The sequence below is a fragment of the Aplidium turbinatum genome, chromosome 6, assembly GCF_918807975.1.
Source record: "Aplidium turbinatum chromosome 6, kaAplTurb1.1, whole genome shotgun sequence".
NCBI classification, from domain to species: Eukaryota; Metazoa; Chordata; class Ascidiacea; order Aplousobranchia; family Polyclinidae; genus Aplidium; species Aplidium turbinatum.
Window position 1 is genome coordinate 24,210,269 of NC_137477.1, and position 25,221 is coordinate 24,235,489.

At 39.0% G+C, this 25,221-nt stretch overlaps 2 protein-coding genes across 3 annotated transcripts; both read left to right on the forward strand.

Annotated features, from left to right (window-relative positions):
- Nucleotides 1-6,973: 6,973 nt before the first annotated feature.
- LOC145772035 (adipocyte plasma membrane-associated protein-like) lies at nucleotides 6,974-15,669 on the forward strand. 2 transcript variants are annotated; one of them, XR_014289275.1, is made up of 7 exons: nucleotides 6,974-7,309; nucleotides 8,633-8,835; nucleotides 9,675-9,902; nucleotides 10,189-10,386; nucleotides 12,812-12,959; nucleotides 13,615-15,288; nucleotides 15,569-15,642. XR_014289275.1 is itself a non-coding variant. In XM_082583843.1 (6 exons), exons 1-6 carry the CDS (start codon nucleotides 7,044-7,046, stop codon nucleotides 13,823-13,825), a joined length of 1,254 nt encoding a protein of 417 aa, XP_082439969.1. In that variant the 5' UTR covers nucleotides 6,974-7,043; the 3' UTR covers nucleotides 13,826-15,669. The 2 variants fall into 2 exon arrangements, 1 of the variants encoding a protein (XP_082439969.1); XM_082583843.1 differs by having other exon boundaries at nucleotides 13,615-15,669.
- Nucleotides 15,670-16,553: 884 nt separating this feature from the next.
- Nucleotides 16,554-22,189, forward strand: LOC145772865 (adipocyte plasma membrane-associated protein-like). Its single transcript, XM_082584747.1, has 6 exons — nucleotides 16,554-16,874; nucleotides 17,147-17,349; nucleotides 17,638-17,868; nucleotides 18,193-18,390; nucleotides 20,501-20,648; nucleotides 21,897-22,189. The coding sequence occupies exons 1-6, from the start codon at nucleotides 16,627-16,629 to the stop codon at nucleotides 22,102-22,104; spliced, it is 1,236 nt and encodes a 411-aa protein (XP_082440873.1). The 5' UTR covers nucleotides 16,554-16,626; the 3' UTR covers nucleotides 22,105-22,189.
- Nucleotides 22,190-25,221: the final 3,032 nt, after the last annotated feature.

Consider the following 25,221-nt stretch of genomic DNA (forward strand, 5'->3'; position numbering starts at 1 on the left):
AACCATGTGATTATCCAAACAAAAATGGTGAATCGACAAAAAAATGAATGATGTACAAAAATAATGCAATACATAAGAGAGCGACAATAACATAACTGAGGATCACCTAAACGATGTTTAAAACTTGGATTTTGTATTGAGAAGAAACAGCTTCTTATTCTACATGGCTGAAGAAAATAATCAACTCTTAAGTTTTTCTATTAAGCAAAAAGTAACAGAGTATGCAAAACAAGACAACGAAATAATATACGGAAAGAAATCATGATAAAATATTACAAATTTGATCAAAAAGCTTAAAGAGAATTCGCAAGAACTGGTGCCAGCAATCGGAGGTCGAAATCAAATCCAACGTACACGCTTGCAAAAGAGAAAACGAAATCGAAGAGACTGTCGAAGACAACCCTTGTTTTGATGAACAAGTTGACAAAGATTCAACAAGGTTATTCAAATCAGTACAAAAAATTACCCTTTTTCACTTTGAAAGCAAAAGTCCTAATAACCTTTTCGTTACCATGCGAAAACGTGAAGGGGTGGATCCAGCAAGTAGTTTCAGGAGAGGAGGCGATTTTGACAAAACGCAGTGATGTGTTACGTCTAGATTAAGGGTTCTTAACCAGGGGTGCACGATTGTGCCTAGGTGGTGCGGGGATGCTGGATTTCCGGGTCCTAACGAACCGGGATATCGAGCGAAGAGGCTCCGGCTGATCCGACCAGTGTAGAGCGCGTGCGCCCCCGAACATCTAAGGGCATCACAGACCTGTTATTGCTCATTCTCGTGCGGCTGAACGACGCCTGTCCCTCCAAGAGCGCCGGCTATCGTTCCTTCGTGGCGGCGCCGCCGTAACAGCGTCGCCGGTCAGCGAGCGGCGGGTATTTTTCAGGTCAGAGTTTCGTTCGTTATCGGAATTAGCCAGACCAATCGATCCACCAACTAAGAACGGCCATCCAACTTTCCTGAAGAGAAAATAGTAATCAGGATAATATACTAGATGGGATGGATATACTAGATAATATAATGGATTGGATATACTAGATAATATATGGGATGGACGACAAGTGGCTTCTCGTGCCCCATCCTGTGAGTACCATCTGCTTTCAACCAGATAAGAAACGAAATTTGTCAACAAAGAGCCTCCACCCGGACGGCACAGCAGCAAGGGACAATTGATAAGTTCAGACGCTCCACCATTCTGCAGCTCAACATAGAAGGCTACACAACAAGCAAGACCAAAGTTGTGGAGCAGCTTGCCCATACCAACCGGGCACTCGTCATCCTCCTCCAGGAGACCCACTGCACTTCTGCAGATAGGCTAGATATTCCCAACTACACGCTAGCCGGGTCTACCTTAAGCAGGAAGCACGGCATTGCCACGTTTGTGCATGAGAGCCTGAAGTGGACGTTTGTCGACCAATCTCCAACTGATGCCGAGATTGAGTGGGTGTGCATATGTATCTCAGACTACAACATCGTCAACATCTACAAGCCCCCACCCTCGCAAATGTTGCCATCATCCCTTCCAACGTTCCCCTCCCCCAGACTCTACGCTGGCGACTTCAACTGCCAGCACATCGACTGGGGCTACAACAACACAAGCAGCGACGGAGAATTGCTGGCTGACTGGGCCTCTACAAACCATCTTGCCCTCCTATTCAATCCAAAGGAACCAGCCAGTTTCCACTCCGGCCGCTGGGGAACAGGGACAAACCCTGACTTGGCCTGCGCGAGTGTCGACAGCTCACTGCCAGACAGATGTGTGCTTGAGAAGTTCCCACGGTCCCAACACCAGCCGTCCCTCATCATCGCCCCAAAACTTGTGGCTCCTGTCCCGAGTTCACCGGTGAAGCGATGGAACTTCAAAAAAGCCGATTGGAATCAATACAGCCTCTTGACCAATGAGTCTACTGCAAAGTTACCACTACCTGAAACATGCAACACAGACGAGGCATACCAGGACTTCTGCAATGCTATAATAATTGCGGGAAAGGTCACAATCCCACGTGGCCATCGAACCAGCTATACACCATGCTGGGACTCTGAGTGTGAAGCTCTCTATCGCTCCAACCTAAACGCTACCCCGGGTACTGCTTCTAACACCGCCGCCACCAGACTACTTGAGCGGCTGGACACAAAGAAGCTTGAGCGATGGAATGAAGCCGTCCAAACCATCGACTCTTCACACTCAAGCCGCAAAGCATGGAGCATCATCAACAACCTCACTGGGCGCTCAGCAAACTCCCCTCGCCAGTGCCCCGTTTCTGCAAATGCCATCGCTTCCCAGCTAGTGCAGAACGGGGTCTACAAGACAAAAGACCGCGAGACATCCTGCCTTGTTGCCAAGGAAGTGTCTGCCCTGTGGCGTGTGGTAACACCACAAGAAGAAGCAATCTCTGGAGATTTCACTCCAGAGGAATTCGCCACCACCCTCCGCCTAGTGAAACCACACAAGTCTCCAGGGCCGGATAAGATCTGCCCTGAGCTTGTGCTCCATGCTGGCCCTGCCAAGTCCTGGTTACGTAGATTCCTCTCTTCCTGCCTGCACCACCTCACAATTCCAAAAATCTGGAGAAGAGCTCTAGTAGTTGCGATCCCTAAGCCTCACAAGCCACCAGAGGACCCAAGGAGTTATCGTCCGATATCCCTTCTCTGCGTTCCTTTCAAAATCCTCGAAAGACTGATCTATGCCCACGTCAACCCAATCATCAACCCGCTCCTTCCAAAAGAGCAAGCTGGGTTTCGGCTCGGAAAATCCACTGTAGATCAGGTCACACTGTTGACCCAAGACATCGAGGACTGCTTTGAGGCAAAAAACAAGGCCGGCGCTGTCTTTCTAGATCTCACAGCTGCCTACGATACTGTATGGCTTCGCGGCCTTACTTACAAGCTGCTTCGCCTGCTTCCTGACCGACATATGGTCCATATGATTATGGAACTTGTCAGGAATCGAAGCTTTACCCTCACCACCGGAAATCCGCGGCGAAGCAGACTGAGACGCCTGAAAAACGGCGTCCCACAGGGATCGGTCCTGGCTCCACTTCTTTTCAACATCTACACCCACGACCTGCCAACCACGGTCTTCGCAAAATACGCTTATGCAGACGATCTGGCAATTCTCCACTCCACAAAGTCGTGGGAAAATCTAGAAGACACCTTGAGCCAGGACATGCAAACCATCTCAGCCTATCTCCAGAACTGGCGACTGAAACTCAGCGAAACCAAAACTGTGGCGGCAGCTTTCCACCTACACAATCGGGAAGCTGATCGTGAGCTACATGTCCACAACAACGGAAAACCTCTGTCCTTCTGCCCCGAGCCAAGGTATCTTGGGGTGACACTAGACAGATCGCTCACATACCGCCACCATTTGGTGTCACTGCGCAAGAAACTGACATCCCGCGCTGCATTACTGAAGCGCCTGGCAGGCTCTAGCTGGGGGGCGAGGGCTGACACTTTGCGAATAGCAGCCTTATCCCTTGTCTACTCTTCTGCAGAGTACTGTGCACCTGTCTGGTACCGCAGTGCTCACTGCCACAACATCGACACTGCCATAAACAGCGCCCTGCGCACAGTGACCGGATGCCTGCGTCCCACACCATTGGACAATCTCCCCATTCTCGCTGGCATCCAACCTGCTGAGCTTCGTCGCAAAGAAGCCACTCTGTTCCTCAGTCGACGGGCACTGGAGCCTAACCATCTTCTCCACCACAAGATCTCTGCCTTCCCAAACGGGCACCCCCGCCGACTGAAATCAAGACACCCATTTGTGCCAGCCGCTCGGCTTCTGATCAACGAAGCTGATGAACAAGATATCTCTGCGGCTACTTGGGCGGACCATAAATGGAATTCTGAATGGAGGTCAAGCACCACCAGACTCCATTCATTCATCCCCGACGCCGACACGCGCCCCATCGGCCTGACACTACAGAGACAGGCATGGGTGCGCCTCAACCGTCTCCGTACGGGCGTCGGGCTTTTCCGCTCAACCATGCACCAATGGGGAATGGCTTCTTCCTCCTCCTGTGAATGTGGTGCCGAGGAACAGGCCACAGACCACATCATCAATGACTGTACCATCTTCAAGCCACCTAACGGAGTGGAAGGTCTGCGCGTCATGGATGATGAAACTAAAGACTGGCTGCTCTCTAGCAGCCTTCCAGTGTAGTTCGGGAATATCGTAACTCTGGGGTGGTAAAAGGATAGACCCTCGGCCCCAGACGCTCAGACGACGACGAGGATAATATAAAAATGGATTATGGTTTGTACCTTGACGGCGGCACAACCACGCGACCAGCACGTGTCTGCACAACAGCTTTCCAGGTATCCTCTTCCCGAGAGCATGGGATTGGGTGAGCATTGCTGCCATCCTGCCCGTTGCTGACACTTCGTTCTGGTTCGTCGGTTGGTTTATGAAAAACTTTCAGTCTGTCAACAAAACTTTCAGTCTGAACAGTTTTGCAAATGATTTAATTTTTATGTGCAAGAAAACGTTTTGGGCGTATCATCCGAAACAAGTCGCTATGGAGACTCTTTGGCCTGCACAAATTGTATGGCACACTGGTAGGCTGCACCACTAAGCCGTGGAATTTATGCTGGGTATTTATAGGCTATTTGATGAAGGTATCATTGTAAGTACTCTATAGTGTTTTAAAGCCAATAGGTATGTAAGGTTTAAGTTTACTTTATTTGATTTTTGTGTATGAAACTTCTGTAATTTAAGAAACACATTGGATAAAATTGAACAAAAAGTTGCTTTGACCGGTATTTCATTCTATTTTGCAACATGTTGTTGCAAGCAATTGATCTCAATTTTTTTAATCGCGGTTAACTGGTTTGGAGTTTTGAGGATTTGTAAATGCAGAATGAGCAAAGAATCGTACAGCAAAGAATCCTCATCAAGTTTCAAATTTTTAAGAAACTGCAATCGTAATCGTGGTCATCGCCTAATTGCAACCATAAACGATTGTTATGGAATTTTGAGTAATTGTAATCATAATAGCAGTACATGGCAGAAAAGAAGAGTGATCAATCGGAATCAACTGCATGGCCATTGTAATCGTCTCGATTATGCAATCTAAGCGTACTGGCATTTTCCCAGTTCCTTTGCCCAGATAGCACAGTCGGTTGAGAGCCAATCTTCTGTACAAAGAAACAACAAGGTTGAGCAACAATGGTTCTACACTCGAGGTGTGCGCTTGAGCAACGCACTTATGGAACAGCTCTCAGTCGGCTACATAGCCAAGTGTTGAGGACATTGGTGCGACATTCAAAGGGGTACCAGTTCGATACTGCTTAAAGGTATGCGGCTGTGCCTTTGGAAAGAGACTCATTGAGGTGGACATAATTATTTGACTATTTTTGTCTTCCCAACTACTTAATTCAAAATCTTCAAACAAAAACAATCTGACATAGACCAACGCTACTGAGATTTATTTCTAGGAACCCAAATTGCTACAAAAAAGATAACTTTTCATTCAGTGACACCTAGTGGACGAAATAATTTACCAGACAACAACACCAAATAACCTTGGTGAGCAGGCCTGTGTCAGCGGTTCAAAGTCTCTGGAATTCAATAAAAACATGTGTTAATGCTCTTTAAAGGCAATTTTACGTCAAACTAATGCATCTCTCGCCCTCAAAAAAAATATTCCTAAAATAAATGGCAGTAACAATTCTATTCCAATTGGTCGAGTAGTTGCTGAAGAAATGTAAATTAGTTTTTCGTCACTATTGGCAAGAAAGAGCTAAAATGTGGTGCTAGAACGCCCATTTCCATAAACCAAATGGCTCAATCCAGTCACATTTTTGATTGTGTAGCCTATAACAAGAAGGAAAACCTTTCGAAAGTGCAGCGATCCATTATAATGAAGTAAATCTTTTTTTTTTTTTTCAACTAATACAATATATACAAATAGAAAAAAGGGAGCAGACACGAACAGTTCGTAATTGGCCTTTGGACAGAAAACATAAAACAGATCGTACATTTTGAACATAAAAATTGGACAGGGAACAAATCAATTTCATATGGAAAATTGTAAACCTGCAAGATGTAGTGGTATCCATCTTGAACTCTGAGCGTTGCGTGAAAAGAAAAAAAACAAAAACCAATAACTGCCTGCTGAACGTTGAATCAAAGTAAACAACGGTTTGTTTGCTGTCTGAAAATTTTCTAATTGCATGTAGAACCACACATAAGAGTTAGCAACGCAACGCAATCCAATCTTTTAGCTACGTTTTTTTTTTTTGACACCGTCAACTGACTGCGCTACTGATCCTGCCAACTGTAGGTTAATGGTGCACTGTGGTTGTGGTCAGTGGCGTAGCCAAGGGGGGGGGGGGGGGGGGTTTGGGGGTTACAACCCTCCCTTTGGCACGCGTGTGACGTCACGATATTGAGAATGATGCTTTCAGTCTAAAAAAAAATTGCCTAATTTTATACAAAACTGCATTAAAAGAGCGAGTTTTGCCAATACCAAACATTCAAACATCTCAGCCAGGAATTAGCAACAAGAAAACATAGAGACTTAGCTTTACCGAAATTTAAAGTTTGGGTTCCACTTTCATATAATTTTCAGATAGCTGTGTTCAAAAGAGTAATGTCTTCATATCGAATTTTTTAGCCTACTTACATGACATCAAACTTACCACATCGCCACAATTCACTTTGTTTGCTTTGTGGTTGCACGCATGCTTACCCATAACCGTGTCACACGTGGGCGCAGGGGAGAAGAACGAACTTCTTGTTGACAAGTGTTATTTTAAAGCTTGTGTTACTTTTTGTTCATAGAGATCCCTGCTCATACTGTACTTTTTGTTAAAAATAAAACATTTACTTCAAAACTGTGAACAAAATGGTACATTATATGATGAATTTTAATTCCCATGGCACAAACTTGTAGTTATGGCATGTATCAAGTATTCACGTTTCAGTGGCTCAAGTTGAAAATTAAATATTTGCTTTAGACAGCAACTCCGACGTGGCAGAGTTTGGCAGTCGATCAGTTTTTAGCTTTAAATAGATTTGTGCTCGTAATAAGGTTGCTTGAACATGTCAAATGTAAGAAAAAGACAACGGAAATCTAACAAAAAGCAGCAAAAAAGAGCGACTGAAAATGTAAAAACACGTGAAGCAGAAACTAATTGTTTCACAAAGTGCTTTTTTGTTCTGTTGTGTTTGGTTGCTGCCTTTGGCGCGGTTGCTGTAATTGGATATTATAGAGCTTCTTTCACAGCTCTTTCTATAGACAATATTTCAGAACCAGCGCAGCTTGTTGGGGCTTTGGCATCTAACAGAAGACTCACTAAAGGTTTCAAGTAAGATTAAACCAAACATTTCTTGTTTTAGATTAGAAGTAGCTTAACGTAATGTTTAATATCATAAATGCAGAAACTTGCATACTGCAGAGCTTTGAGTAAGCATCGAATGCTACCTCAAATGATGATGTAGTATCAGATCAGTGCTTTCTAAAGTCTCCGATGACAAGCAATTTTGTATATCTATTTACCATATAATTTTATGAAAACGTGTTGCTCAGTAAGTTGCTGATACAGAAAGCCGAACTGCTTCTACGAAAAACGTAATAATCGCTGAACAAAAGCAGCAGTCGTGAATTCTGTGACATGAATTATAGTGGTGCGATAGCCTACTGATGAGCTCAGCCTCATGGGTGAAATAATGTGTCTATCGCTGTCAGTGTTCATGCTGCACTCGACTATCGCCGACATTTTCGTGCAACGTAATGCATTCCAGCGACCTCTCATCGGTAGAGTCATAGCCACTGGGCATTATTGTGATGGCATGCAGTGAATACTCTGATCAATTTGTCAATTCGAAACGATCAAACAATCTAGATGTGTATTTTCGAAATGTCTCGTAGGCATTGGTGTGGTGTTAGATGGTCGTGTTCCGAAAATCAAGGCAATGTTTACTCAGCCATTTGAAGACCATGATTCAAACCACGTCCAAACAAATCCATTTTTTTAACAAAGTAGACTTTTTTCGGTTGGAACTTACACTTGATGACTGAAATAGATAGTAGTATTATTTTACAACTTCCTTATCCAACAGCACCAACATTTATTGTATTCCCACCGTTTTTTGAACATATGTGAGTTTCGGACAAAGGCACGTGCTTGTAGGCTACAAGTGGACGTCAGAACCTTTAGTTTGTTGCAGATTACTGTGAGCAGTAAAATAATCTTCAAAAACCTTCATTCTGTAGGGCCAGGTCACTAAAAATAGCGCGCTTTATAGTCATTGTATGGCCATTGGCCAGACGGCAAATTAAAATTCCATATGATGTATTGGAAAGAACTGTGCGTTACTGATGGTTGTGTAGCGTATAGGCTATGCTAGAAAAAGCACTTCAGATACCATGAGACTGCGCTGCCAACGATAAGTAGTCTAATTTGATGCACTAAAACATTCTGTTGGTAATTCAGTGACTTGACTTACAAGTAGGCTACTTTCTTTTTTTTTGCGCAACAACAAGTAGGCCTACTTCCGATATAATTTTTAGGTTTACAAGGTGTGGTTGTAGGCTATTGAGTATCTGCGAGAGATTTCTTTTTTTCATGTACCGTATGTACTGTATTTGTAGTTCTGGTAATGCTTTAACTAAGGCATGTTTTCTACAGGGCTACAGGTCTACCTGGTCCAGAATCATTTGTCGAAGATGAGAATGGTAATGTTTACACAGGTTTGTTTGACGGACGAATTGTTAAAATAAGTTCATTGGAAAATGGACCTATTAAAAGTAAGGACATCACCAATGTGACTACTGGATTTTTTTCTCACCTTCCCCGGGCCATGGAAGGAAGAGCCCATGGTCGACCGCTTGGTAAGAAATTTGATTTCTAAAAAATATTTAAGGTTCATAAGCTCGTTTACACAACCAGTAAAACAGGGTATTTTCAAGTTAAAAATCAAATAAAATTTAAAAATCAAACTTTAAAATAAGATTTCTGAAGTTCGAATTGTTGCTGATATCATAAGACTCATATTCATCGTTGAGATCATGCTTTGGTTGTTTCAGCCATGTTGAGGTTGTTTTTGATACGGTACCTACAGTAACACGATATTATCTGTTATTCTTTGATGAAAGCAATCTCTCTTCTATCGCTTAAATTTTATTTAAATACCTTGGTCACTTTTACTCTTATAGCAGCATGCTTTTTTCCGGTGCTTCCATGGTGTAGCTTTCGCATGGATAAAAGAATGTACCATACGATAAGTTGCAGGCTACTTAAGGAAACTTGATGGATTAATTGATTGATTCGATGTAGGTTATTCTGGTCAACATTGCCTTATTCAATATATCACTGACACTTAAATTAACGTGCTGGTATAGGTAGGTCTACATTCCGGTCTTTTGTTTACAAAGACATCACCTCTAAATATAATAGCTGCAGAAAAAATAACAACTTTTTTCCTACTACTTAAGCTATTGTATATATCCCTGGCAGTTGAAACAATTCAAGAACAGGATGGAAGACCAAGTAACAAATCTTCTTGTTCGCCTGTCATCAAGTGTCGTACCAGAACATGGCAACGTGATCTGCATGAATCTCAATGTCAAGCCTTTGTCTACTCGACCAAGCAATCTAAAAATCCATAGAAAATTTGAATTAGATTGAAACTTATAGTTTATCTAGTCTTGTAATTATCTGTGATTGTTAGGTTTGCGATTGAGAGACGAGACATTATTTGTGGCGGATGCAAACTTCGGACTATATTCGATTGATTTACAGTCCCACAAGGTGAATCACCTTGTAAGAGTGGATGCAACAAGTCCATCATTGGGAATGACTGATGACCTTTATGTAACAAAGAATGGAAACTACATATATTTCACTGATTGCACCGCCAAATACACATACAACACTATGGTTCAAGCCTCCATGGAAGGTATATTAAAGTCAATTACTGTTCCAATTTTATCGCATACAGACCGGATTACTGTGTTAAATATGTCTGCTTCTGGGATCTGTGTCTGCTTCTGGGATCTTACTGTAGTCTCCGGTCTCCCTTTTGTTATATCCGATAGTAACCTGCTTGATCAATTTATAAGCTTTTCTGTTAAAGATTTCCTATTTGTTTCGTGTAGAATTAGAATCATTGGCTGCAACAGTTAATTAGGTGAAATAAATTTTCTGAATAAAATATTTTAAGCCACATTGTCTTTATTACGTAGGTTTGTGTGACGGACGAATATTGCAATACAACATGGAAACTAAGGATGTCCGAACAGTCGTTTCGAAATTGTGTTTCTCGAATGGTATTCAGTTTTCTGAAGACGAAAAGCTCTTGCTGGTATCCGAAACGAATCGTTATCGCGTGAGGGTCATTGATGTATCCACATGGAAGACTCTCCGCTTTGTTGAAGTACCAAGTATGGAGATATGGTTTACAACTCTACACTTATTTGTTTATTTACTTGCATCAAATATTGTTATTACTTTCTAAAACCTCTACAGCCTGTTTCACCCTAAAAGGGAGATCATAAGAAGGCCCTTATTCAAATAGAATCCTATTTAATAGAATTCTATTTGAATAAGCACCTTCTGATGATCCTCGTTTTAGAGTGAAACAGGCTGCAGACTCTCTGCAGTGCAGAGGTTTTAGAAAGTAATAACTATATTTGATTTAATTTGCTCTGCTTGGCTTGTTTGCTTGGCATTAAGCACTTTTTGTTGTGTTAAAAGCATTTATTGTTTATTTATTTACTTGTTCGTCCTATGCTTTGACTTTTTTTACTTTAACACAAACTCATTTGGTAAACTTGCAATATACGAAGAGTTTTAATAATAATAAGCACAAAGATTACTAGCCTACAAGTTTTAATGTGACATTGTTTATTTTACTTTGCACAAAATATAGAAAATATTAACTAACATTTTAAACGTATTTTGCTTTCGTGCAGTTAATGAAGATTACAGTATTATAATAATAACAGTTTGAAAGTAACGTTTTGAAGAGTTGGGTGGTATATTACAAAACTTGTAAACTGTGAGTAGAAGGATTGCACATGGCTCGAAGCTGCATATTTTCGTTTGACTCTCTTCAGGAGCAAACGTCAGAAATAAAATAAACCTAAATGTGGTCAGCTTCGAGCTATGTGCAACCTTCTACTCTCAAAGTAAGTTTTTGTTACATACTGTAGACCGATAAAACGATAGACTCAATTAAACGTTACCCTAATTGGCGATTTTCAGTCAACTGTCGCAGTTAATCCGAGCTGTGTTCTGTGAGCAATCGAACCATGAAAGTTTGTGCTGATCTTCCTTTGTTTCTTTTTTCTTGGATTAGTTTTGATAGTAGCAAAGTATCATTGTAAACTGAGATCATTGGATGTCGTATTCTATATCCCAACCAGAGAAGTTGACGTTTGTTGATTTGTTGAAGCATGAAAGTTGCTCCTACAGGAACAGCACCATATTACAAGTTATTGTGAATATGTTCAGTCCATGAAATCTTAAAAAAAATTTTTAATGATTGTGTATGAAATGCGTCTTTGGTGTTTTAAAGTTTTAATGTTGGTTTTCAAGTTTCACAAGCATAATATGTAAAAACGGGAAGAACAAGTGTTTGGTATAATTTCAGTTTTAAAGATGATGATAAAGTAGGCCTACTGTTCCATATTTTGTGTAAATTTACTGTTACTGAATTTGCTTTGTGTAGTCGATCTAATGTCTGAGCCAGGTCTTCCAATCTGTGATCCAAGATATTTAAACTGATTTGTATGTTGTATGTTTAGTACACTGATTTGTAATGAGTGTCTTGTGGGAATATTAATAATCAAATACTTTGTTTTCTTCACAGTAATTACAAGTCCAACCTCTTAAGCTAGCTGCTGCAGCCTTTCAGCGTGGTTTTGGGCACTTTAATGTTTTCATCCAGCAGAGCAACATCATCAGCAAATGCCACATAATATACAAAAAAGATTTTGCTTAGTTGAAAACCATTTCTGACCCTTCGAAATTTTTTCAGTAGGCAATCCACTATTATTATAAATAAATATGGAGCCAAACTATCATCTTGTAGGATTCCTCGAGTTACAGGAAATTCAACTGATTCTTTTCTATTTATTAAGGCAGAAGTAGGCTAGTGCTTTGATTTCCCAAGTTACTTCTGGTGGTACATGAGCAGCTTCTAAAATGTAAAAAAGGCTTAGCGATTTATACTGTCAAATGCTTTTTGAATATCAATAAATGCGATAACTAGTGATCTCTGCCCTTCGATGGAGTTTTCTTGTATTCTTTTTAAAAAGTAAATTTGTTCAATGCAGCTACGAGTTAGTCGAAATCCAGATTGTGTTACTAAAAGTGTATTTTCAAATGCAAGTCGTAGACGGTTTAAAGTTAATCAATTATATAATTTTGCTCCACGTTTCACTAGTGACTAGTGAGATTCCTGTATGATTGCATAGTAGAGTTAAGTCTCCTGATTTTGGAAGTGGCATTAAGACTTTTTTTCCATTCATCTGATGCTTTGCGTGTTTGCTACACAGAATTGCATAATTTTGGTATAAGTTCGTGCATTGTTTGGCCTCAATATTTTATAGCTTCTTCAGTGAGTACTACATTTGTTTCTGGCGATTTTTGGTTGCGAGGAGTTTTGATAGCAGCTGTCAACAATAATAATTCATGCATTTTGAATGGTTCAGTGTTATAGTCTTATAGTCTATCCATAGATAGTCTTTCCAGGCAGAAAGCATTTTGTGATGTGCTATTTGAGGTTCCAGACTGGAAAGTAGCATCATAGCCATCCAGACACTGGCAGATAGCAATTGCAACACAACGAACTCTATTTTTCAGTTATGCCGGATAATATCAGACCGACTGGCAAAGGAACGTATTGGGTTGCTGGTGGAACGGTTAGAGAAACTGTTGCTGGTTTTATGCAAAGAAATCCGATGCTTCGTCAAATCCTATCTGGACTGCTCAGTGACGAAACATTGCTCGGGTAAAATAAACGTTTGTTGCGTTATTTTGATTTATAAGTTTGTAAACTTAGGCCTACTTTGTAAATTATAACTTCCTTTTCTTTCACTTCTCTTTTACAAGCTTTGTTTATCAGTATACAAAGGATTGATTTGTTAATACTTCTATTTTTATCTGGTATAGAAAGCGTCCTTTTGATATTATTTCGACGTCAAAAGAACATCAAGATTCGGCTGTTACTTAGCAGCGGACATAGTGATTTGTCTCGCCAAATCTCAGCATAAAAATTATATATAATGATGTGTAAAGTAACAAAACTATTTATAAATCAAAGACGGTGTTTCATAAATTGTAGTATCGCGTGGTTTGCATTGGATCGAAACATAATCTGTATGAAATACGATTAAAACATTGTAGGCAGGGCCGTTGAGAGAATATTTTGGGCCCGGTACTAATGGAATCCTTTGGAATCCAAAAGATATTTTGATAACAACGCACTTCAGCCAAAGCATACGCGGTAGTATCTCCCAAATTCCGGACCCTCGAAACGGCTTCGGGTCCTTAAAATTATCTAAAAGTACTCTCTACTAGACCTCCTGTCAATACTGCTGATTGTGGGCCTAACCTTTAGTTTGAAATGGCACGTTATCAAAATGTTGTTAACTAAATACTTCCAGCTTGGTGGACAAGAAATTCAACATGATCATAGAATTTAGTGATGATGGTGAAATTCTTCAATCATTACAAGATCCTGATGGTACCTTAACATATGGGTTAACCGAAGCCAGTCTTCTGGAAGATGGCAGGCTTATTCTTGGAACGTATATTGGGAATCATGTTGCTGTGTTTGAAGAAAAAGATGTAGCATCAGGATTGAAAATTGCTTGATCGAAGGCCACAGATCTATTTTACAGTATTTGTTTTATATCTTAATAGTTTAATTTATCGCATAAGTTATTGCAGAGATTTAGAAAATGATGGTCTGAATTTTAAATTCAGTGATAGACCACATGGTATCAAAATATAAACGATGAATATCACGCTTGGAAAGTGTAATTGCACTAAGCTTATCATAGATAATTATCTGCTAAAAAATTGATCTTTAATATTTTTTGATCAATTTACAATTTAATACCAAGAATTTATGTGAAAAGTAGGACCATTTTTTTTACAGCTGGTCACTTTTGCTGAAGTGGTAAGCAACAAGTAAGATTTTAAAATTAATTTTGTCTGTTGAGTGATGGTTTGTTTTAATTTTTTTTTAAATGAAATCAAAAATCTATTTTTATAATTCTCGTTTGTAGATTATGTCACAATTTTCTTCCGTGAAATAAAGCAAAACGACTGACGTGTTATACTTCATGCAGGGATATCTACAACTACGGGATTGGAAACTCTATCCAGTGCTATACTGTACATCAGTAGGGTCATCACATTACTAGGAGTCTACGACTACAAAAAGATTAACAAAATAATATACCGACTAAAAGATATACAAAATTCGATTTTACAATAATAATACAAAATGTACACTCACATTAAAACTTAATTAATGTAGGCTATATATAAATGTACATTTACGCTGCTCGAAAAAAAAACGATGAATTCAAAAAATGAATGAATAAACGAGTCCAAAAACCGCCTACTGTTGTTCTTTAGCATTTTGGTACTGCAAATCGGATCAAAAGTAAATGAGGAGTGTTCAGCAATCAGTGACATATGCTGTTGTATCATCAACTTGTTCACAGACCAATCCAGTACGAAACCAATCCGTTTACGATGTCATCAGAACTAAAACCAATAGTCATTCTGGAAATTTTGTAAGCGGCAAACAAAATACAACATGACTGCACTAATGGAATACGAACAAATAAACAAACCAGGCATGCGTAGACCTTACAATTTACAGCAGGTAAATTGATTGTTATACTTTTGGTTGTTCGTTTAGTCTACTACTTGCTGCCATGTGAGGTCAATTTATGTGATTATTTATCACAGCAACGCACAAAGAAAAGTGACCCTACTGGTGTATAAAATGGTTTTCACTTCCACAGAGTTTCCAATCCCGTAGTTATAGATATCCCTGACTTCAGGACAGATTTCATGTTTACCAATCAAGAATGTGACATTTTGTCTTCTTGTGTTTCCAACGTCATTATCAAAATGTTTATTGAGTGCGGACTTCTCTGATCAATGAAAACAAATGATTGAACACTTCATTTGGTAAAATTAAAACTTTGTCAATATGAACTTTGATCAATATAATTGTTTGTCGATAGGATGGAAGTATAGCCTCAGGTGGGAAAATCATACAAATTGTTAAATGTGATTATGCGACCATACAATCTGTTGTTGTATTCAAATTGTGCAGAACTATATCATTGCATTTGCAAGGAAATGTTGATAGTATAGTCTACGGGTTTATTATTTTTCAAACCATCAACAATATGCAGTGACATCTTCATATTATTGCAAAATCCAATTTCTTGTTTGTAGACATGGCTATTGGTATCCGATTTACAGCATGGTTTTTAGGAAGACCATGGAAACGACGTCATTATAGAAGACTACCTGATAGGTGTTCACCAAACTTACAACATAAACATTAAAGCCAATGTTTAATTTTGCAAGTAAAAGATTAAGCTCCTTTTGTAGCCTCAATTTTATGTAAAGATGATGACAAGTAAAATCTTATTTATCTGTCAGTATTTTAGTGATATGTTATTCAATTATTAAAGTGATATAGGTCTTTGTCATACAAATCTCGAACTCTAGATAAGAAAGTATAGTTTCGGGAGAGAGTTTGCTTTTTTGTACCAAGGACAAGCAAGACGCAACAACACAACAGGGTCGAGCATTACAACAGTATATTTTACATATTTACAAATAGTTTAACAGTCAAACGTTTTCGGCTTAACTTAAGCCCTCATCAGGAATCTGAAAATATTTGAAAAAGAATAGCCTATCTAAAAAGGGATACAACTTAAAAATGTACACATTTAATATTCCTCGTCGATCATCCATAATATACAAGGTAAAATTATCACATTTATAAGAAAACCTGATTAACAAAATCAAACGGCCCTCGTTTATATTTTGAATAAAAACATGGTATATATCAAAAATGTTGCCAACTGAACTAACCCGCTTTTAGTTAAGCCTGCAACAGCGCTTGGCAAATACTGCAGCTTCTATGCATTTGTAGTTCACTGGACTTCAGCAGAAAGTTATCACAGCACTTAGCTTATAGGCTACTGTGGTTAATATGATTTTATTTATTGTTGCTCTGCAACTTACTGCTAAGGTCTTTTATCGACAGGGCCCTTATTTAATTCTGTATCAAATTTAGAATATCACCACACTATTACCTGACTTATCCTCACAGCGTTATGCAAGAAAGAACATAATCGGTATTGCTTTTCAAGTCTTCGGTATGACCCGACCTGAAATCGATCTCAGATCTACCAAGAACCGAAGACGAAACCCCTCGGCCACTAAGCTGAATTATACTGTAGTTTCTATAAAGCACAATAGCCCAAGGCAATATGACCTCATCACAACTGATGCGCAGTGAGGAAATTTCTACCGCTATTGCCACGTTGGATTGTTACTTGAACCGGTTTTCAATTTAGTAGTCGCTTGTTGTTTGAACGGTTGCAATCAAATAAAACTATTGAGATTTGTTGATCATGAGAAGAAGGTTTCCGGAACCTCAACACACCAGTACAGTTATTTACGCAGACGAAAAAGTAGCAAAATTAGGATGTGTTTCAAAGATTTTATGTATAGTTCTATGCTTAGTATGTATTGCAGCCAGCATCATCGCAGTAGGCTATTTCCGTGCTCCTTTTACTGCTCTTCCAATCCCATTCCCATCGATGGAAATAGAACTTTTTGGGTCTCTCAGAGCTAACAGACGATTGACCCAAGGAAGCAAGTGAGTTGTTTCACAACATCCTCGTTAATTTCGCGATACTTAAATTATCGTAAATGTAAAATCTAATAGCTTGTTGCAGAGGTTGGAAATTGGTTATGTGGTTATAACTTATAGTTAGCAAATTATAACTCATAGGGTAGGCTACGGTTTTTAGTTGTCAATCTAGTTGCCTACCCCACCTTACAAATAGCTGAATTCATCATCAAATCCTACTTTGTTATTAATTTAAACACTTTTGTATAGCTTCAGTTATTATTACTGCACCCATACAGAATAACTGGTTTGCCTGAACCTGAAGTTCTTCTATTGGATGAACAGAACAACCTTTACACTGGTCTAGCAGACGGAAGAATAATTAAAGTTGGACCATCAGCGGAAGGAGTAATTGGGACCGGAAATGTTACTAACATAACAACTGGGATTAATCACAAGATTTCACCAACATTTGAAAACGCTCAAAACGGTAGACCTCACGGTGAGATTTTAAAGTCACCATTACTCTGTGCAGTAGGCTACCACCAGCAAGCCACTGCAACGCTGGCAGAGGCTTTGGATTTAGTGTCTAGTTTATTGTTTGTTCGTGATGAGGATCTTTAACATCGTTTTTGATCTGTATGTTTATTTGTTAGCAAGCCGGTTGTTTCTTCTTGAAACTATCGTGGCTGGCATAAACTTATTAATGTTTCTCCGCTGTTGCCTAGAATGTAGCAAGAGTTGACAGTGATAGTAAAATTTTTGCAAAAACATTTTCTTTTTGTAAAAGGTCTACGACTGCAAGATGATAAGATGCTTTACGTCGCCGATGGCGTCTATGGGATATATTCATTCAATTTACTTACCAAAGAAACAACTCTCATGGTCTCCATAGATGATATGAAGCCTCCAATGCGACACCCAAGAGACCTTTGTTTTTCAAAAGATAGAAGTCTTCTTTATTTTTCTGATGCCTCTTCAAGAAATACTTTGACGTCATCAGTTCATTCTTTTTTAGATGGTAACTATTCAATAAGCAAGCAATTGACATTACAGACCTCATGCCAAATATCCTTTTAGTTTCTACATCTACATGAGATACAATTCACGTCTCACTGAGTATAGTTTTTAGAATCTTTTAAAAAATACATATTTTCCAAACACTTGTTGATTTGTTTGTTATGTCATGGAAGTAATTTGGCAGTTTGTAGGTTATATAGCCTACTGTTCCCCTCACAGTATCAATATTACATCCAGTTCAACTGCCATAGTCTTCTTGGCTTGGCTGTAGCATATCGATATACAGTAAAAAGACTCCAATGTAACCGTGAACTAACATTTTCAGGTCATACAGACTCCCGGGTGATGCGATACAATACCAAGACCAGAAGACTTCATGTAGTCGCTTCTAAACTTTCCTTTGTAAGCGGAGTACAACTTTCCGAAGATGAAAATGTCTTGTACATTTGTGAGACGTTTCGCTTTAGGCTGAAACTGTTGGATACTACAACATGGAAGACGTTAAAGGTCGTGCCACTGCCAAGTAAGATGCTGAACAGTTTCTGATGTTTCCATTGTTTACAGAATATTGATTTCACTCATTCAAGTTTTTCAGTGTGTAAGCCTAGGCCTATATATAATGTTGGGTAATACTATGAGGGAAAAACTGACTGTCATGCAAATGTTTATTTGGATAAATTTGGAGAGCCAAAAAGGGACTTTTCGGCGTTTCATAAATGATTGAATCTTTTCCCTCGAACTGGGAAAGCTTCTTTTACAGCTTAATCCCAGGTTGCGTGTTATGCTTTTATTATGTCTGTTACAATATGTACAATTTTCTAATAATTATCTTGTATGCACTAACCACCACATTACGACTATGACCTTATTCAACATTTTTTTTTACAGTATAATTTTCATTGTTAATTTTTTTTGTAAAATGCTGACGGGATGGAAGCTGACTTGGTGACCTTGTAATGTCATTCGCTTCCTTCTTCTCTCGTTTCACTATTATTATTTATTATTATTTTATTTGCATCAGACACAAGTCCACAAAATTATAATTTTTAACAATCATCACACAAATTATCAGACTTACACAATACACGTCAAAAGCCAAATCATTTTTTTTAAATCAATTTTTACATTTAATTGCTTTGTTTGTGTGTAATAGTGATATGCTCTTTTATGACTTGTTTTTTTTTGTAGCGGCCCTTTACAAAATTTAGGTTTTGAATACAGCTTCCGCGACATCAAGGTTGAGAATCACTGTTGTAAAGGCTTTGAACCACTGACGCAGGCCGGTCACGGAGGTAGACGGGGTGAAGTTTTCGATAGTTGTTGAAGTGTTGTTGAAGTGTTGTTGCTGGGGAATAATCCCATCCACTGAATGGAAAGCAATCGAAAAGGGACTATTCAGCCGCTGAATGGAGAGCAATCCTTCTAATGCGTTGCTCAAGCGAACACCTCAAGAGTCGGGTAGGCACTTTGACATAGGACAGTTTTTCTTGCGAATCAGCTGATTTCAGTGTTGCGACTCAGCACGTGATATTCTGACCGATTTACTCGAAAGATTTTTGATACAAAGAAAATTAAGTGAATGTGTCGCCACAAGCAGAGTGGCCTAATGGGTTAAGGTTAGGGCAAGGGAATAGTCATTTCGATTGCGTGGATTCGATTCCCACCCTCTGCTAATGTTCTTTTTTCTTCTGCAACTGAACTGAGTGCAAGAAGAATCTTAATGACTGTAATAAATTGAGTTTATAAGGAAAATTGTCCTACCTTTCTTAACCAATGCGCCGCGGCGCAATGGTGGTAGTTGGTTCGCACGGAAAACTGTCCTATGTTAAAGTGCCTACCCAAGAGTCGAGTCAGCGCCACTTGATCTTGAAGTTTTTTCGTTCACAAAGTCACTCGCTAACCGCCCGCTGCCCCGTTAGCTCAGTGGTCAAGCGCCGGCCTCAAAAGCACGCGACGCTAGTTCGGTTCTCGAGGTGTGCGCTTGAGCAGCGCAGTTCAGGACTGCTCTCCACTCAGTGTCACCTAGCCCATAAATTAATTTCTCGGCAACAACATTTCAACAATCGTAAACTTCACTCTGCCAATCTCGGTAATCCCCCTGCGTCAAAAGCCCCTACAAGTATGCGAAACTACCAGGAATAACCTATCAAAGCTTTGTCAGTCCAACACTAAAGATTCAAAACCAATCAAAAAAACAATTGAGCTATCATGACACAGACTCATCAGCAAATTACTCTAATGTAAAATTTAGAATGATGCATTGAAAAAAAAATTTGATCAAAATTAAACGTGCTATGAAAAAGTTTTTTTGTTGCAATGGATTGGATCGAGTCTGACCAATTGTAGGCCTATGTGCCTTTTTGTCTGTGCCTCACTTCGTAAAAATTTAAGCACTTTTGCTGAGTAGCGACGTAATCACAGTTTCATTTGACGTTCAAAGGCATGCATGTGTTAAGATGATCCCTGAGAGGCTTTATATTTTGCAGATTATTGAATTGTAGTCTACTGGTGCAGTGCATAAATTTCAGATACAGAATAGCCTACAACAATTTTGCATGACTTGAGTAAAGTTCAAAAGCAGCGAAGTAACTTCATTACTTTGATTTACTTTTCAATTTGCTGCAATTTAACAGTGATGCCAAACATGATCAGACCGACCGGAAAAGGAACTTATTGGGTAGCAGGATCAACAATACGAAACTCAAGACATGGATTTATGGAAAAGTATCCGTTTTTACGCCAAACTGTAGCTGGCTTGTTCAACCCAAGCACGATAACTAGGTAAATGACATATCTTGCAATATGTATCGATATCGAGCCTTATGGGATCATTAGCACGCTTTTCATTAGAGAGTGGCCACCAGCGCAATATCCACTAACTACATTTTACTTTACAGATGAAAAAGCAGCGTAATAACTCCAATACAAAGTATTAGCTAAACAGAAAATTTACATTACTTTGCCTAAATGCTCATTGCCTAGTCTCCAACCTTGCCCCAACAAATCTTTACGGCCAATATTAACTTTCTTTTTTTGCGTGTGATATCATGTTTTCAGTTTTTCTACATGTTTTTATTCTATTTTGTTGCTTTATTTCAAGCTTTGTTTTTTTAACAAGTGAATATGGTTATGCAGACCATTTGTTGCCTATCAGCAAAAATCCTTAAAATTTATGCTTGAATCTTTGCATCAGAATTACTATCCTTTTGCGTCACTCATCAAACGAAATCTTGTTGATGTAGGCCAGGGCTACTCAACTGGCGGACCGCAGTCCGAATCTGGACCTTCTGGGTGTTGAAAGTGGACCTCGGGCTTCTGGAAGAATAACCTCATTGCCACATTTTAGGGCCTCTTTAAACAGATTTCCATTAGGGAAAAGCAATTTTTTGTGATTATCCAAGGAGCTGGGGGCTTCGCTCCCAGACCCCCAACGTTTTGCTTTCTTCTCTGATGTGCGATCCACACAGCTACACTACAAAGAAACACAATACATTTTTCCTTTTTTATTTTTTTGTTTGTGTCAGACAAAAATCCAAGTCGTGTTACATACTACCTGAAAAGTGTTTCGGTGCTCGTACTGGTTGTTTAATTTTCCTGGTTGCATATGAAATATTCACCGGACCGCAAAACTATTCAACTTATCAAAATGGACCTTTGCTAACATTAGTTGAGTAGCCCTGATGTAGGCTATATTGTGCTGGATGGGTCTCACTCACACTAACAGGAAGCAAGACTTGACAGGAAGTGATCCATTGATCGGATATAAAACTGGGATTTCTTGGTCAGAATGATCTGACATTTACGAGTCTTATTTTAATAAGTTATAGCAGTGTGGTTGTTGGTTGTGTTGACGCAATGAAGTTGAAAAGTTATGAAAAGAGTCATAACTCTCTGATAGTGCTACTGTGAGTCTATTATTTTCATCATGGTCATCTCTAAAATCATCGAAAATGAAGGTCTTTGCGTTGATGCTAACGATGCAGCAAATCAATACACAACTAAAATAGTTTTTCATAAATTTTTTTGCAGATTTCTAACAAACAGTTACAGCATTTTAGTTGAAATGAGAAAAGATGGAAAAATCATCCAGTCTTTGCATGACCCGGATGGCGAATTGATTCCAGGGTTAGCAACAGCAATAACTCTAAACGATGGAAAAGTTGCGCTTGGTTCTAATACTATGAACTTTTTCAGTATTCTTGATGAAAAACATATCGTAGTCGGAGGTGCTTATTGATGTAGTGTTATTTCATTTGTTTGCATACCGCATAACATTACCTCTATTATGTTGCGTTGAGTCAATTATATCAGTACATTCAACATTGCTGAAAACTGTGTTAGCTGGTCGAAGCCCAGATAAATTAGCATAAAACGGTTAGGCCATTTGATATTTGATGTGTTAAAACAGATGCAAAAAACGGTAGGCTAACAGAAAATTGTATAAACTACTTTGTAGGCTGTTATTCTAAAATGCATAGGTCGTTTATTCTGATTGTATAGGCCAGGGGTGTGCAAGGTGCGGCCCGCGAAGAAAAATTGTGCGGCCCGTAAAGATGTGCAATTTTGAATTGTGTGCAGCCCGTGAAACGTGTGTATAATTTAGTTTAGTCTGGTACGTGTAAACAATTCATTGTGGAGTGGATTATTATAGATTTCGCACCTTCTGTTAACCATTTTAAAAATCTCCCACCGGCCACCGCTAATCCATTGTGTTTAATTATTTGGAACGTAAAATTGTATGGTCACATAAAAGGCTTTGTGAACAAATTACGATTTTGGAAAGCTCACATACAGATAGGAAATCTTTTTCACTTTCCAACTTTGAGAGACTATGGAATGCATCCTGAGGAGATACCTAAATTTGAAAAATTGTTGTATGAATTTTTGGCTCGTTTCAAGGACTTCAAATCTCATGAATATTTGTTTGATATATTCTCTTCGCCATTCGTCATAGACATTGACAAAGCACCATCTGAAATCCAGCTTGAATTGATTGATCTTCAAATAAAAACGGATTTGAAAGCAAAGTATTTAGAAATGAATCTTGGCGATTTTTACCGAAAACATCTCAACCATGATGACTTTCCACATTTGAAAAATTCCATTGCTTCATAAATGGCACTTTTTGGCTCAACGTATTTGTACAAACAATTTTTTTCTAAAATGGGCGTCATGAAATCTCCCCATCGATCGGTTCTGACAGACGAACACTTGGAAAATGGACTTCGAACTGCGAGCACTTCCATTAAAGCAAATTTTAAAAAAGCCGTCGGGAAAAGAAGCCAGCTGCAAATTTCTCACTGAACTCGTAGTCGGTGTGACAATAATTTTGAATAGCAGTTTCCTTCAGAAATTTATACGTCTTAAATTATTATTTCTGCAAGGAGATAACCTTTAATCATGCCATAAGAATAACATGAATAACAAAAAAACTACTTTTTTGTGCCTGCAACCATCAGAAATCATATGTTAAATAAACGTGCGGCCGCGGTTTCACCCAGCTATTTATATCTGGCCCTCCTGTAATAAAGGTTGCACACCCCTGGATAGGCCATTAATCTAATGTAGCCAACGGCAAATAGAATACATAAACTAGGCAAATATCAAATTCAGTTTTGATATTTGCTCTGCTCGGCTTTTTTTCTTGGTGTCGAGCACTTTTTGTAGTATTAATAGCATTTGTTGTTTAAAACAAGCGAAGCTGTGTGTTTAAAAGACAGATGAAAAATGCATAAATTGCTAGGCCTATAGGCCGACTCCCAAGTTTACAAATAGGGTGGTGGCAAGAACATATGACTACGGTTTAACTTTGGAAGTGTGTTGTTCTGCCGAAAGCTTTGACATTGGCACTTTGAGGGTACTTTTGGATAGGCCCTAGATATAATTACTGAAACACGGAACCTTTCTTGAGGTTCTAGAAAGATTACGAAAACGCCCGATATGTTTTTCTAGCTAGCAATTTGAAAAAAGTGGATTCAGTGAAGTTGTAGTGCAAACTTCCCAAATGCAACTTACGGGCGTTTGAAATGCTTTTACCAAACCAATTACCTCTGTAGGCTATATTTCTGGGATTCATACCACTACTCCAGTCTACCGCTCAGCAAATTGAGCCATCGGAGGGTATTTTTCTTTTGAAAATAAATTTCTACAATAAATAAATTTCAACTGCTAAGATCTTTTAACGATAGGGCTCATGTTCAATTTTGTATCAGATCTAAAACGTCAACACATTATTACCCGACTTACTTTCACTGCGTTACGCAAGAAAGAATACAGTCAGCGCCAATTTTAAAGTCTACTGTTTAACCCGACCTGGAATCGATCTCATATCTACCAGTGCTGCAAAGGCGACAGCAATAATCACTTGGTCACTGAAGTGGTGAGCAGTAAAGGACTTTATTAAAAATTGTAGGCTAACTCGATACAAACTGCAATGAAAAAACGCTGATTAAGGTACGTGAAATCATGACATCCATTTCATGACAAGCAGGATAGAAAGTGGAGGTGTTTTCAACTTAACACTACAACGACCGGTAAAAGTATATACCGTTAACAATTGAAGGTGTCGAAATCGATACCTGCATTAGTGAAACAACATCACTCGAAATCAAGTGTAAAACGTTTATTTGAGCAGGCATGTGTAGTGTAGTTTGTTACATTTCAAACTAAGTCAGATCAGCAAGTTATGAGTTTTTAAATCTAAAATTGTAGCTTTGTTTAATAAGGTTTTGACAGTTATCCCATGCAGCCACTTTGCCTGGTCCAGATCTGGTAAAGATCTGGACCAGATAAAGTGGTTGTCTTGGATTATTGCTGCGCGGCACATTCCCTACATTCAGTAAGCTTCCCATCACCAGTAGGCCCTATACCACATTTTCCGCAGGTTGCCTTTCAGCAGTGCTGGCAAATGGTTACAGTGTTATTGTTGCCTAGTTGCCGAGCACATTTCCATCGCTTTCTGGGAAGATCTAGAAAGTTCTTCCTCTGCTTTGTTATGTCTGATTTTTTTTCATTTTTGTCTGCACTCAGCTCGTCAAACAATTGCAAGATAGACTCCAGTCGGCTATTTTGCTGCTAAAGGCAAATAATTGCAAACGTACTTGGATTTGATTTTTGCTAAAATCCACAATTGCATGCCAAACTTTCCTGGCTCATTTGTCATAAAAAGAATGAATGAGCATCTATTTTTGTTGGGAACAACTGAGTTCGTCAATGATTAGGCTCTATCCCGGAGTATTTATATAGAGGGTGTTATTTCAAAAGACTTCGAAAATATTTCGAATATGCACCAACTTGTCTGTTGCCATTCTCTCACTTTGTTGTCAAACTTTAGAAATTTATTTTATTTCCACAA

Bases quoted from the DNA above. Each gene is read 5' to 3' on its own strand.
- LOC145772035 (XM_082583843.1), top strand. From the start codon at position 7,044: ATGTCAAATGTAAGAAAAAGACAACGGAAATCTAACAAAAAGCAGCAA. The intron at 8,836-9,674 runs GTAAGAAATTTG...TGTGATTGTTAG, and splicing joins AGCCCATGGTCGACCGCTTG to GTTTGCGATTGAGAGACGAG. The intron at 9,903-10,188 runs GTATATTAAAGT...TTTATTACGTAG, and splicing joins GGTTCAAGCCTCCATGGAAG to GTTTGTGTGACGGACGAATA.
- LOC145772865 (XM_082584747.1), top strand. From the start codon at position 16,627: ATGAGAAGAAGGTTTCCGGAACCTCAACACACCAGTACAGTTATTTAC. The intron at 16,875-17,146 runs GTGAGTTGTTTC...GCACCCATACAG, and splicing joins CGATTGACCCAAGGAAGCAA to AATAACTGGTTTGCCTGAAC. The intron at 18,391-20,500 runs GTAAGATGCTGA...GCAATTTAACAG, and splicing joins AAAGGTCGTGCCACTGCCAA to TGATGCCAAACATGATCAGA.